Here is a 12,781-nt window from a genome sequence, read left to right as displayed (position 1 = left end):
AGGTCCCATTGAGCATGAGCATGAGCATGACCATTAGTTACCTCACGATTTCAATCCAAGGACATTCATGAGTCATGGTATATTTTCAAAAATCACTACCGTAATAGGCGTAGAGATGATCTATGTTTATTTATTTCATAAGTGGGGACATAATTCCACATATTAAAATGGTACATACGTTTAATAATGTCATTATTTTCTTTTAGTTTTTTAATAAAGACATTATATTTGAAAGATGATATAGTAAAATTATTATTTTATTTATAATTTCTTATAAAGTAAGCAAAGTCAATAATAAACAAATATTATTAAATAAAGCGAGTAGAAATTAATATTCTTTTACCTCAAAAGTTCTCCATAATAAATATTTAAAATAATTTTTTACGTAAACAATTCTAATAGCAAAATGTGCTTAGTATGATGAACTTTAATCAAATACAATCTACTTATAAAAAAAATATTTTTTTTACAAAGAACAGATCACACCCAAATAACTTTTCTTCAAAAAAAATAAAAAATATTTTGATAAAATTCTGAAAATAATACTAATTGACATGTTAAACAAGTGTTGTAATAATAGGTAGAAATTGAAACAAGATTGGATCAATGACCAAATTGAACCATGAACATCTTCGTCTATCTGCTGCCCAACAAAGGATCAACTTGCTCTCAGTTTCAACTTCTCTGTGTTTCCCCTCTCCCAATTCATCTTGAGGGGAGAATAAATAAGGAGTAACAGCTGTGTATGTATCAATGGCTTCAACTAATGAAGATTTACCTCAAGGAACAGTAAAGAATGTGTTGGACCAAGAGACCCTAAAGTGGGTATTTGTTGGTGGAAAAGGTGGTGTTGGAAAAACAACGTGCAGTTCTACATTGGGTATCCTTCTTTCTCAGGTCAGATCTTCAGTTCTTATCATATCTACTGACCCTGCTCATAATCTCAGTGACGCCTTTCAACAACGCTTTACAAAGGCACCTACACTTGTCAATGGATTCAACAATTTGTATGCCATGGTACTTTCTCTTATTTCTTTAAATGAATTGTCTATCTGAAAGGTAGAGGTTGGGTGAAGAAGTATTGGGGAAAAAGTAATTAGATAGGATATGAAATACCTGCTGTTTATATGACCTAAATAGGAGGAAGTGGAGAAAGTTAGTAGATAGTCGAGCTCCGGTCCTTTGCTTCGGTTACTATATTATTTGTATCGGAAATAATTTCTCTATCTCTAGACCCCACCCCACTTGTGGGAGTACACTACACTGAGTATGTTGTTGTTGTTGAATTGTGACTCTCTGACTTTTACTTGAACTTTTATGTCTATATGTTTGTGTATAATAGTGAGTCAAAGAGTAAGTATACCTGTGAGGTTTAGTGAACTCCTTGATTTAAAGAACCACTAATTTGTCCTGAAAAACAAGTTGTGGATTATTGGAATGGAAAGGGCAGAATGGTGTTTAATGGTTATTGAGAATTCATTCTTTTGAATCAACTAGTTTGGGGACGAGACCTAGTTGTTGCAGGTCTTAATGTACTGTATCAAAAAGGCTGTTTCTACTCTATGATTGTCAATTCTTTTAGCTTTCTGAATTTAAAAGGTCAATCTTGTTCAGATATGCTGTTATGGGTCAGGATTTTATGACTGAAATTATGTTCTTTAGGAAGTTGATCCAACTGTGGAGAATGATGAGACACTTGGATCAGAGGGAGTGGATGATTTTCTGTCTGATTTGGCAAATGCAATTCCTGGAATTGATGAAGCTATGAGTTTCGCCGAGATGCTCAAGTAAGTGATGTTTCTCCATGACAGCTAAATCCCATATATGGCTGCTGCTCCCAAAAGAATAAGATGGTTTATGAACTTCCAATATCAAGTGTTAAAGATCTGTACTTGCATCAAGGTTTTTTGATTTATGAGTAACAAGGATTAGCATTGGATTGTATAAGGATAAATGAGACGGGATTTGTCTTTTGTATGATATGGGATGACAAAGGTTTCTTTGGATGTTTTCTTGTTTGTGAAAAGGTAAGTAAGCATAATATTATAGCACAAAGCAGCCTGGCACTAAGAAAATGCAAAGGTAGTACACTGTCTAGTAATCCCTCATAGCAAACCAAAAATAAAAAGACAGGATTCCACTCTACAAAAACCTATTCCTGTAAAGTATCCATAAAATCTAGCATTCATTGTTCATACTTTACATCCTGAGGATTACACCAAAAAACCCAAATCACAAACATTTGTATTTGAGATTTTGTACGGTATGTGTTTTCCCTTCAAAAAATCTTTCCTTCCATACAACCCTGCAGATAGAAGCAGGTACTGTGTTCCAAATGTTATTCAATGGCTTACTGATTTCTTTGAGTCCCCAACAATGTTATACTGTCTCTTTAACTAAGTATGGCATAACAAAATGTACTCCAATGAGTTCTTTGGATGCGTTTGTTCACTATAAACAGTGAATGTAAAAGTTGGCTAATTTTCAATATTTAATCCAGTTATTGCATTAGATTTTAGGTTAGGCAAGCACAACTTGAATGATTCCTTGGCCTTTTGTATCTGGGAGATATTATATGACAAGTACATCAAGTAACTTGAAGAGGATGACCGCCGTTATTAGAATTGGTAGTTGCACTTGTTCATATGTTGTTATGATTTTGAAAGTTCGGGTTCTATTTTCTTGGTGGTTATTGCAGCATCTACTGACTTTAGGATTTCAGGAATTCAGGAATTTGGCTACATTATGTATCATTAACTAAACTCAATTATGTAGTGCTTAGCTTTTTAACTCTAAATTATAAGGGGTGAACGAGAATATAAACTATTCTTGCATAATTGTTCTCCTTGCTTATCTAGATTGCAGTAGAAATAGATGGTGGCGGTAAAAAGATGCCCGTATCAGCCACAACTTTACACTGCATACTACATAAACACATCTCGTAACTCTGAAGCAAAATCAATGCAATACTAGGTGGTTTGCATCTTCTTTATATAGTTTGCATAAGCAACACCAGCTAAAACTCATACATCCTCTCCTTAGATTATGCAGTTAGAACCATTTCCTCTTATTGTAACATAGAAAGACAGATACTCACAATTTGGCTAAACAAAAGAAATCTCTAACCCTGTGTGTGTTGTACAGATCCGTGTATACTTCTGGATGAAGTAAGGATTTTCATATAGACATTATGTGACATCTGGAGATTCTCTTTACGAGCTTTGAGAGGGAAACAATAGATTTTTTGTTCAGAATTGAGAAAAAGGCAGAGTGAGGAAAGTAAGCAATTTTAAAAGGAAAATTGATTCCCTATCAGAAAGGTAAGAAAGATTTGGAGCTAGTCCCTTGTTTCCAACTGTGAACTATGGTAGAAAACTAGGAAATGAAAGAAGGGGGAAGGAAAGGAAAGATGCATGGTAATCTTGTACCAGCATGATTTTAAAAATTATTATGTGGAATGCTAGAGGTCTAAATGACCCCCAAATGAGGGATTGTTGAAGGAGCACTAAAAAAATGGCCATCTATGGTTAGTTGCAGGTAACTAGTCTAGAAAGGACGAAAGTATTTCAGGTGACTTGTAGTGTATGCAAAAGTAGGCAGTTGGATAGGCCTCTCTGGGTTCTAGAGTGGCCATAGATGGTTTATTGATATTTTGATGGGATAAAGAGGTGATTTCCGTTCTTGAGGAGGTACTGACGTAACAAGCTTTATTTTGTTACTTTAGAGTGATTAGAGAGGATTCTGAATGGGCTTTATGCCTTTATCCACATATACAGGGAATGTTGAATAGCAAACAAGTTCTATAGGGGAAAAGAATATGAAGTATGCAACAATGGCAGTTTAATGCGTGATTGCAGGGTATTCCAATGCTAGCAGATTTGTCAAAGAAAGGAGTAGTTGACAAATTGTGGGAGATGTAACCAACGACTTTTTCGGGTTCATGCACAATTGTAAATGGCACTCGTAGGTGCAATCTCTACTTGGATTAATAGAAGAACAACATTACACATCGATATTATATCTAGCCATTGGCTAGAGAATTTTTTTGATTTCATCCAGTTGGCATTATCAAAAGTAACCCTGTAACACACACTGTCCTCTTTCACTAAGTAGTGGCAGAACGAATGAGGGTTATCACCCTTTGTGTGAAAGTATTTGACTTAAAAAATGGTTTAAGGAATTGATGACTGGTGAGACGACTATTCTATCAATGGGGACCGAGCTTTAAATTGTCCGTTAAGCTAACACTGTTGAGGAAGGATCCGAGATTTGAAATTGGTAGGTGGGTGACGGGGTGGATGCTAAAATTGCTAATCCTTTGCATGAATTGAGTTCTTTGAAAGGAAAGTCTAACTTAGATAATTATTCTGAAAAGGAGGAACTTGTGGGCGAAGAAATAAAAGAGAAGTTCAGACGAATGCTCATTGCCTCGGAAAAGAAATCTCACATTAAATGTCAGAAAGAGGGAGATAATAACACCAATTTCCACCAAATGACCAATTACCACATAAAGCATAATTTAACTGGAAAATAAATTAATGAACAAGCTTTGGAACATGAAAATAAAGTCATGAAGATATAACATAAATACAAGTGAGCTTTATATAAGGAAAATGAGTATTGGATACTACCATTAGATGGTATTGTCTTTCAAAATAGTAATTTGATTGAGGGAATGCTGCAATGACTATTCGAGTTTGAGGAAGTAGAACAAGTTTTAAACTGTGCACCAACTGCCCGTTGTCTTTTCTCAGTTATATTAAATATTTTTATTGATAAATGAAAAAAATGAGCTGACAGATACAGAAGCTTGCTTAAGGCAGGGTTCTAATAGTTAATAGTTGATGAAAGATAAAATTGGTAGAAGATAATGTGTTAATTTCTTTATCTGAAGTAATTCTATTCACAAACTACCAGCACCAAGAAAGTTACTTTATCTTTACAAAAAACATAGGACTTTAGCTCATTTGACTACGCAGAGAGTCAGTGAAGTCAATGAAACTTTCAAAACCATGTACGTTTTTCATATATGTCAAAAAGAAAAAGATCATAAGCACCTATGTCTCTAGCTATAAAGTGCCTCTATCTTCATATTATCTATAGTTCCTCTCCTCCAAACTGTCCATATTATGCTCATTATAGTTGTAATAATCTAGAGGGTTTTGAGATGTCTTAGTAAGTTCTGCCATTGCCAACTGATTATACCTTACTTCAATGCACTTGACATGACCCACTGAACACCACCTATATATAATACAAGAACAATTTGTTTGGGGCTTCGAAACAGATATGCCACATGTACTAGCTAACCTAAGCAAGCCACTTAGGGGAGCAATAGATTTTGAGAACATATTCCAGAGCTGCTGTCTGTCATCCTTACCTGTAGGCTGTATCTATTAGCAGGTTGTAACAGATTAAACAGTAAAGTTGCGTTCTTTATCTAACCAGGGAATCAGGTTCAGAATATAGCTCCTTTAGCCTTCTAAACTATGTCCAATCAGTGTTATCAAAAGCAAAAAGTGCAAAAAAGCTCTAAGGTCTGTTGGGGCTTTAAGCACAAAGCACCAATAAGGGCTTAATAAAAAAAAAAAGTGCAAAGGGAGAAAAAAATACAAATATATATATATATATGTTTAGTCCAAGACTAATAATTATAAGCATGAATGACAAATATATGAACAAAGAAATTGAAAAAAGTTTACGATAAAGTGAAATATTAATTACTTAGTGTCGCCTCTTCAGAAGAGGCTCATTGGCAAGGAAAAGTATGCTTTAGAACCTTGATAGTGACACTGATGCACACATTAAGCGAACCGAGGCGTTCAACATATTTTGACCCTTGTAACAAAACTGAAACGCGGCTTTGACAACCCTATGTCCAATCACTTTACTTTTATGGCTTCCTTTTTGACTCCCTTTAAATTATGTGCAAAAACTGTCTTATCATTCACAGAATTTCCCGAAAATTTGTGTTAATTGATAAACTTCTAGAACATGGAGATTTCTTCTAACTATGATCCATCCATTTCACCTCTGCACTTTGCAATTGTAGTTTCCTTAACATATAAATCTGGAAATATTTTCTTCAAAGGGGTATTCTCTATCCACCATACTGCCATTATCTAGTTTTCTTGTTCCAGCTGCTTCAGTTTCACCATATTCTGAGCTCCGCCGAGAGCTGTCAATAGAGAGTAATCTAATGTGATCCTATGACTGGATTAGTGCATCAGTAATCTGCAATACAAAAATTCAGCTTGATAACCAACTTGCACCTTCTTGATCATTGTTGAACCTCCAGTACTTGAATGATAAACTCTTGTGTTGCAACCTCAAGTTCTTGATACTTAGTCCTCCTTTTTCTTTCGATGCTGGTATTTCTGACAATTATAACCAAGTCCATGTTTCTTTTTTCTGCATTCCCTTCCCATAAGAAGTCTCATCAGTCTGTCTAGATTGTACTTGCTGGGTGGGGAAAAATGACGTGAAATATTGAAGTTGGTATGTCAATAATATTCATGATTTAATTCCTTATAAATTTTTTCATGAGTGAAATGGAAATTGTTTGTAAAATTGGACATGTTGTTAGAAGTCATGATATGACAAACAACGTCAAGAAGAAACAGTGAGTGAGTACATGACCAGATTCACAAGAGAAAATGATCACCATCTCTAACAGCTGCGGCGAAAAGGATATTGAATCTTTCTGATGAGGGTGCAATAACCTATACTTGTATTGTGAATTTACCATGAAATAGTAAAGTAGGACTTGTGAGTAACTGATAAAACGATGCAACTTGTGGATAATGCTTCTGTTGCAACTCCCTTGGTATGAGTTATGCAACCCTAAGCATTTCCTACCTAAGGGATCTGAAACTGATTCTGAAAAGGCTATATTTTTGTCGATATTAATCTTTTTATTGGGGATTCTAGTATATTTTCTATCTGCTCTTGATCGTGAACAATTCTCTTCCACGTCCATCATGTTAAGATACCCTTGCCATCGTTTACATCACTGGTCATCCGTCATTATATCCCGACAGTTTCACTCTCTTTATTATTTCTTTCATTTCCCAATATATTTTTCTTTCCTGTTTTAATCCAACTTCATGCCCATATTTCAGCATCCGGACTTGCCAGTCCACTAGACTCCCAAAATTAAAGTCGTTTGCTAGTCTCTTTTGATCTGACATCAAATGCTTCCCTTTCTTTTTCCAGATAAGACCGTATGTATTTATGATTCCCAGAAGAAATTCAAAATATGAGAGAGGAGAAAGTATAAATAGCATATTTTACCCAGGTTACTGAAGTGGATGCTTCAAATTTCTTGGTTACTGTGTCTTTTATCTTTGTTTCTTAATGGTATTTGGAATGGTTTAATGAGATGGAATTAGTGTTCAGAGTCTGAGATGGAAAGTCTTGGGTATCAAACTGTGTTTCTTTTACTTATCAGGTGGATAAACATATTAAGATTCTAGGATATTAAGGTCTTGGGGGGTAATTTATATTTAAAGAGCTTTGGAGTTGCACTAGGTCCGTACTAGGATTCCAAATTATGTATGTATTTTTCAGTGGTTCCAAAACATTTATCACTATAGATACTCTTAGCATGCCCGATTCCTAGTATTCATTTACTTATGGTACATTCATAGTGCTCAGATGTTACTAGTTTGTAGATTTTCTAGAGGCCATGAAATGTGCTGGGCTTTTGCTTAGATATATGGTGTGTTGTCTTTATCAGTTAAGACTAAATTTCATTTGTATTTGTTTTTTTCTAGATTGGTGCAAACAATGGACTACTCTGTCATAGTGTTTGATACTGCCCCTACTGGACATACTCTACGGTTATTACAATTCCCATCAACGCTAGAGAAGGGGCTAGCCAAAGTGATGAGTTTGAGGAATAAATTTGGCGGTGTTATAAGTCAGGTAAATCCCTCCACCCTGCCTGAAAAAACTTCTTTTTCTACTTTCCCCTCTTTGATCTTCTAATATGATGATTTGAGGGCAGGGGTGGGGAGGTTGCTAATTTTACAATGGAAGGATCATATGGAATGTTTCTGCAAGCTTGAATTTAATAAAAGATTACGTGTCTATCGCAGATGAGTCGTATCTTTGGTGTGGACACTGAATTTGGTGAAGATGCTATCCTAGGGAAACTTGAAGGCATGAAAGATATAATTGAACAAGTGAACAGACAGTTCAAGGATCCAGTAAGATTTTTACCTTGAAATGATCATCCTTATAATTGAAAAGTTGCATTTATGTTGTTATTGCTGGACCATAGTGTGATAAATTAGTAAAGTTCAGAGAATCTTCTCTTTTGGACCTGGGAAAACTGTTAATAAGTTTGAATAAGAAGCATCAACAAAATCAGGAAGCTGTGGTGGAATATCTCTTTTAACAGGAGCTGAACTACTCATATGTCTTGTGTTTAGTGGAAGTAGTAACACATAATATCTACTTGTCTATTATGTCAAAAAAAAAAATAGTATCTCCTTGTCCATGAAACATTAGCAGTTAGCACTAGAATTCTGTACGACTGAGCGTTCATACCCTTTCTTCTGCATTTATTGTACTCCTGCTTGTACACTCCAACCCACCCCAACCCAACCCCAACATCCCCCCACCCCACCCCCATCCCAAAAAAACCCTCCCAATGTAGCTTTCTTTTCAGTCTGTTGTTTTGGTGAATGGGGCTGGCAGTAGTACGAGAGGTCCTATTTGGCTTGAACAAGAACAAAGAACTTTACAGCTTCCAATTACTACCAGAAATGTTCACTGAATTTTGGAATAAATTGACAGCCCGCATTTCTTCTTAGCTGATTTTCTTTTTACAAGAGATGCTCTCTTGGGAAATGGGCCACAATTCCAAACTCTCTCCCTTTCACTTTGCTCCAGCGAGCTTCTTTTCTGATGATTCTTTATATCAGTTTGGTTACGGAAGAGAAAATCTTTTTTATTTCTGGTGATAGTCCTTTGAGATATTTGATTTTAGTGATGACTATGATGGGAGAAAATCTTCTTTGTTTCTGGTGATAAGTCCTTCGAGGATAGTTGGTTTCTTCTGATAGAGCGCATTAGGAGATTAACAACTAAAAATTAAAATAGATGAAGAGAACTTGCATAAGCAAGCTTCGGTGTGGGACTGGGGATCATTTTAGGAGATGGGGAAGGGAAATTCGAGTATGCATATACAGAGTTTCAAAGAAATTTAACAACTTTTGTCGTTATGTGAGAACAAGATCTTGGTTGGGGGAGAGGAAATCTGCAACTATTATCCCAAAGAGCATTTACAACAGGAATGGGGAGACAGTTGATAAAATTATTTGCTTCTTAGGTAAATCTTCTAATCAGAGATACAACTCTCCAACCTTGGCACAAAGTCATATGCCGATGGGAAAAGAATCCATCAATGGCCAGACAGGTTAAGACATACAGTTAACGTAATTCCTAACAGAATACTGATCACACCCCGAGGCAGAAAATGACAGTTCTCAGTTCCTTTCTAAGTGTCTGATAGGTTGCTTCAATAGTTCTTTCAGCATCAGCCCTAATCTGAAGGTGATCAGAAAAATGAATGGGATGTCAATTCTTTTTTCTTCAAGTTCATGAATATGTGGTTACAAGTAGGGGATTTCTTGATGAAGTTAAGGAATGGCAGAGCTACTTGATTCGAGGGAGTTCAATTCATGCTCATGCAGAAATTAATGGATCTCAAAAAGGACGCCACTACATGGAAGTGAGAAGTTTTGGTAAAGTAGAGTCAAGAAGGAGCAAATCACTAAATGAGCTCCTACCATTGGACCAGACCACTGAGAATAGACCTCAAAACACAAGCAGAAAAAAATATGATGGTTTAACCTGAAACAGAGTATGGTTTACTCACTCAATGGACAACTGAGGAGGTTGTGGGCACCTTTGGGTGTAGTGTCTGGAAAACCATAAGAAGATTATGGTCCCATTTCAACAATAACATCTCCATCACGGTTGGAATGGCTTGAAAACTGATTTCTGGGATGAGGTATGGATTGGAGAAGATGGTCTCAGAAACTCCTTCCCACACCTATATACTTTTTAGTCTGCAGAGGAATGCCAGGGTATCCCCAGTTTGGAGTCAACAGGGATCCCGACCTATTATTTAGAAGAGCACTGAATGATGGGAAATTGAGGAAGTTGCCAACCTACTGGAAGTACTAAACTCATACCCAGCTTTGTCCATGAGGCCTGACAAACCTAGATGTAAACTACACAACAAGGGTGTGTTTACAGTCAAGTCATGCTATTGGAAGCTCAACACAATACAGACAGTGCTAGACATATGGCCTTGGAAGCTAGTTTAGAAGACCACTTGCCCTCCTAAGGTATGCATAAAGGCGTGCCTGACTCATGAGGCTTTACAGAAAAGGGCTGGCAGATTTGCTCAAGATGTGTCATGTGTGAGCAGGAAGCAGAAGTCAATGATCATCTATTCCTCCACTGTAAGACAGCTCTGAGCCTTTGGAACATGTTTTTGTGTATGCTAACTGGGTGATGCCTAAGATAACAATGGAACTTTAAGCAGTTGGAAAGGTATTGGGAACAGAGGAAGAAAGGAGCACTGGTGGAGAACTATCCCAGCATGAATATGGTGGACGTCACTCATGGACCCTTTGGAAAGAAAGGAATTCAAGATGCTTTGATGGACAAAAGATTAATTTACAGAAGATTAGAATTAATTGTGTAAGGCTTTTGTTTTATTTTGGTGTAAACAGAATCTGGTAGGGGAGATAGTAGAGTTAGTTGATTTTATAGGAAACTTGTAAAGAATACCCATCCACCACTTTGGGGGATGTAACTTTCCACTTCATCATTTTTTGGATGCTGATTTGCTTGGTGTGAATATAAAGTTACCCCTTTCTCAAAAGAAGTGGCCAGAAAACGATGCAAGTGCGTGGATCTGTTGCACTCGCCAGAGAATTGCTTCTGCGGCGCGTGAGGGTGCATTTGAAAATTGCTTAGGGGGTGTTGGTTTTTGAAAAACACCGACAGAAATGTTATTTATTCGGACAACCACTTAGTTTACGGAAAACTGCACAGTGATGGCTGATTTCGCTGGAATGTCGTATAGCAATACTTTTCTCACAATTGCTCTGATACGAGAAATATAGGAGAAAAATACTATTGAATTGCATATCTCCATTATCACACTTAAGCCTATTATTGACACCACATTACAATCCTTGTATGGATTTTAAATACCATTCTTGTTCCTATTCCTATTTTAACACCATCAATGAAACCACATACTTCATCAAAAAAAGAAAAAACCTTTACAGCTTTTGCATGAATGTTACCAAGTAATGGGATTAAGGAGAAGTCATGCATTTCTTCCATCTGCTGCTGCTGGTCATGCTGTTAAGAAGAATTCTTCGCGATTCTGGAAAATCATCAGTAGAATTTAGAAGTACTCATCACAGATACAGAAGTTGCATACTTGCAGGAAACTGAGCTATGTAACGGATATGCTGTCTAGTTCAATTCTTTTCCTCCTTGCAAAAACTTGCATTTTCACAGGAAATGAGTTTGAACAATGCATTAGTGGTTTTAGCAACTATTTATCTGAGTAGTTTCTTTTTGGTAAAAAAACTAAACTACACAATGCGTTCTACCTGTTTGGTTTGAGTGTGGAGGTGGAGGAGTCTGTTGATGTTGCCTGTTGATCCATTTATTTGTTTTTTTCATCTTATTTAGATTTCTGGGTACCTACTACTAGCTCTGGCCAAGGCAGGGGGAAAGTTCCTTACAGATAGTCTTTACTGAAATGGCTGAATACATTTCCTCCTCTCTTTGTTTTCTTGAACCTTTTAATGTACTTCTCAAGTTCTTCTGATCTTTAATGTCACTTTTTTTTAACAGGACTTGACGACATTCGTTTGTGTTTGCATTCCGGAATTCCTCTCTCTATATGAGACTGAAAGGCTTGTTCAGGAACTCACTAAATTCGAGATTGATACACATAACATTATAATTAACCAAGTGCTTTTCGATGAAGAAGGTACAAGTCTCATATGTTCCCTTTACATAGTATTAATTCCTTATAGTTTCTTTTCAATTGTGTTTGGTCTTGTCTGTATCACCTTTTCCTCTTAAGCTTGTTTTCTGTGAGAGAAAACTAACTCTTGGAACCTGCGTCTGTTTTTAGTTGTTGAATCCAAGCTGCTGAAGGCTAGGATGCGGATGCAACAAAAGTACTTGGACCAATTCTACATGCTATATGACGACTTCAATATTACCAAGCTGCCTTTGCTGCCACAAGAGGTTTGAGGATGCTTTTGCATATATTCTGGATATTTCCCTCCACCCAAACCCCCGACATAAAATGACTTCTTTATTCACGGGAAGAACATGATCATAAATTTTCTAATTTTTTCAAGAACCAAAGTTTTGCTAGTCTGATAAGTGATGTGCTACTCTCTGATAGGTTTGTGGTGTTGAAGCGCTGAAAGTGTTTTCACATAACTTTCTGACACCGTATCGACCTTCACTTCTTCGAGGTTCAGTGGAAGAGCTGGAAATGAGAATAGCCACACTGAAAGAACAGTTGAAAGATGCCGAAGAAGAACTGGAAAAACTTAGAGCAGGCCAACAAGAAAGTATAATGTAGAAAGACTTGGCGGACGGAGGGCATTATGTTGCCTTCACTTTTTCTTTATCCTTTTTTAGGAAACAGTGACATCTGAAAAAAAATATGTTTTTCTTTTTTGTAGAACCTTTTTCATTCTTTTAGTTCATTTGTACCTTC

General features: G+C 36.5%; 2 protein-coding genes across 6 annotated transcripts in view; both read left to right on the top strand.

The window, feature by feature from the left end:
• LOC125864477 (actin-depolymerizing factor 10-like) overlaps nucleotides 1-12,781 on the top strand; it is a 616,735-nt gene that overhangs the window by 244,416 nt on the left and 359,538 nt on the right. The window lies entirely within an intron of this gene.
• LOC125864455 (ATPase GET3A-like) lies at nucleotides 555-12,705 on the top strand. Its single transcript, XM_049544470.1, has 7 exons — nucleotides 555-1,017; nucleotides 1,663-1,787; nucleotides 7,776-7,926; nucleotides 8,100-8,210; nucleotides 11,896-12,034; nucleotides 12,182-12,297; nucleotides 12,461-12,705. The coding sequence occupies exons 1-7, from the start codon at nucleotides 754-756 to the stop codon at nucleotides 12,641-12,643; spliced, it is 1,089 nt and encodes a 362-aa protein (XP_049400427.1). The 5' UTR covers nucleotides 555-753; the 3' UTR covers nucleotides 12,644-12,705.

The sequence above is a fragment of the Solanum stenotomum genome, chromosome 5, assembly GCF_019186545.1.
Source record: "Solanum stenotomum isolate F172 chromosome 5, ASM1918654v1, whole genome shotgun sequence".
NCBI lineage: Eukaryota > Viridiplantae > Streptophyta > Magnoliopsida > Solanales > Solanaceae > Solanum > Solanum stenotomum.
This window is presented reverse-complemented; position numbering and strand designations above follow the sequence as displayed.

Excerpts from the sequence above, each read along its gene's own strand:
- LOC125864455 (XM_049544470.1), top strand. The coding sequence starts at position 754 with ATGGCTTCAACTAATGAAGATTTACCTCAAGGAACAGTAAAGAATGTG. Across the intron at positions 1,018-1,662 it reads TCAACAATTTGTATGCCATG|GAAGTTGATCCAACTGTGGA; the intron begins GTACTTTCTCTT and ends TATGTTCTTTAG. Across the intron at positions 12,035-12,181 it reads AGTGCTTTTCGATGAAGAAG|TTGTTGAATCCAAGCTGCTG; the intron begins GTACAAGTCTCA and ends GTCTGTTTTTAG.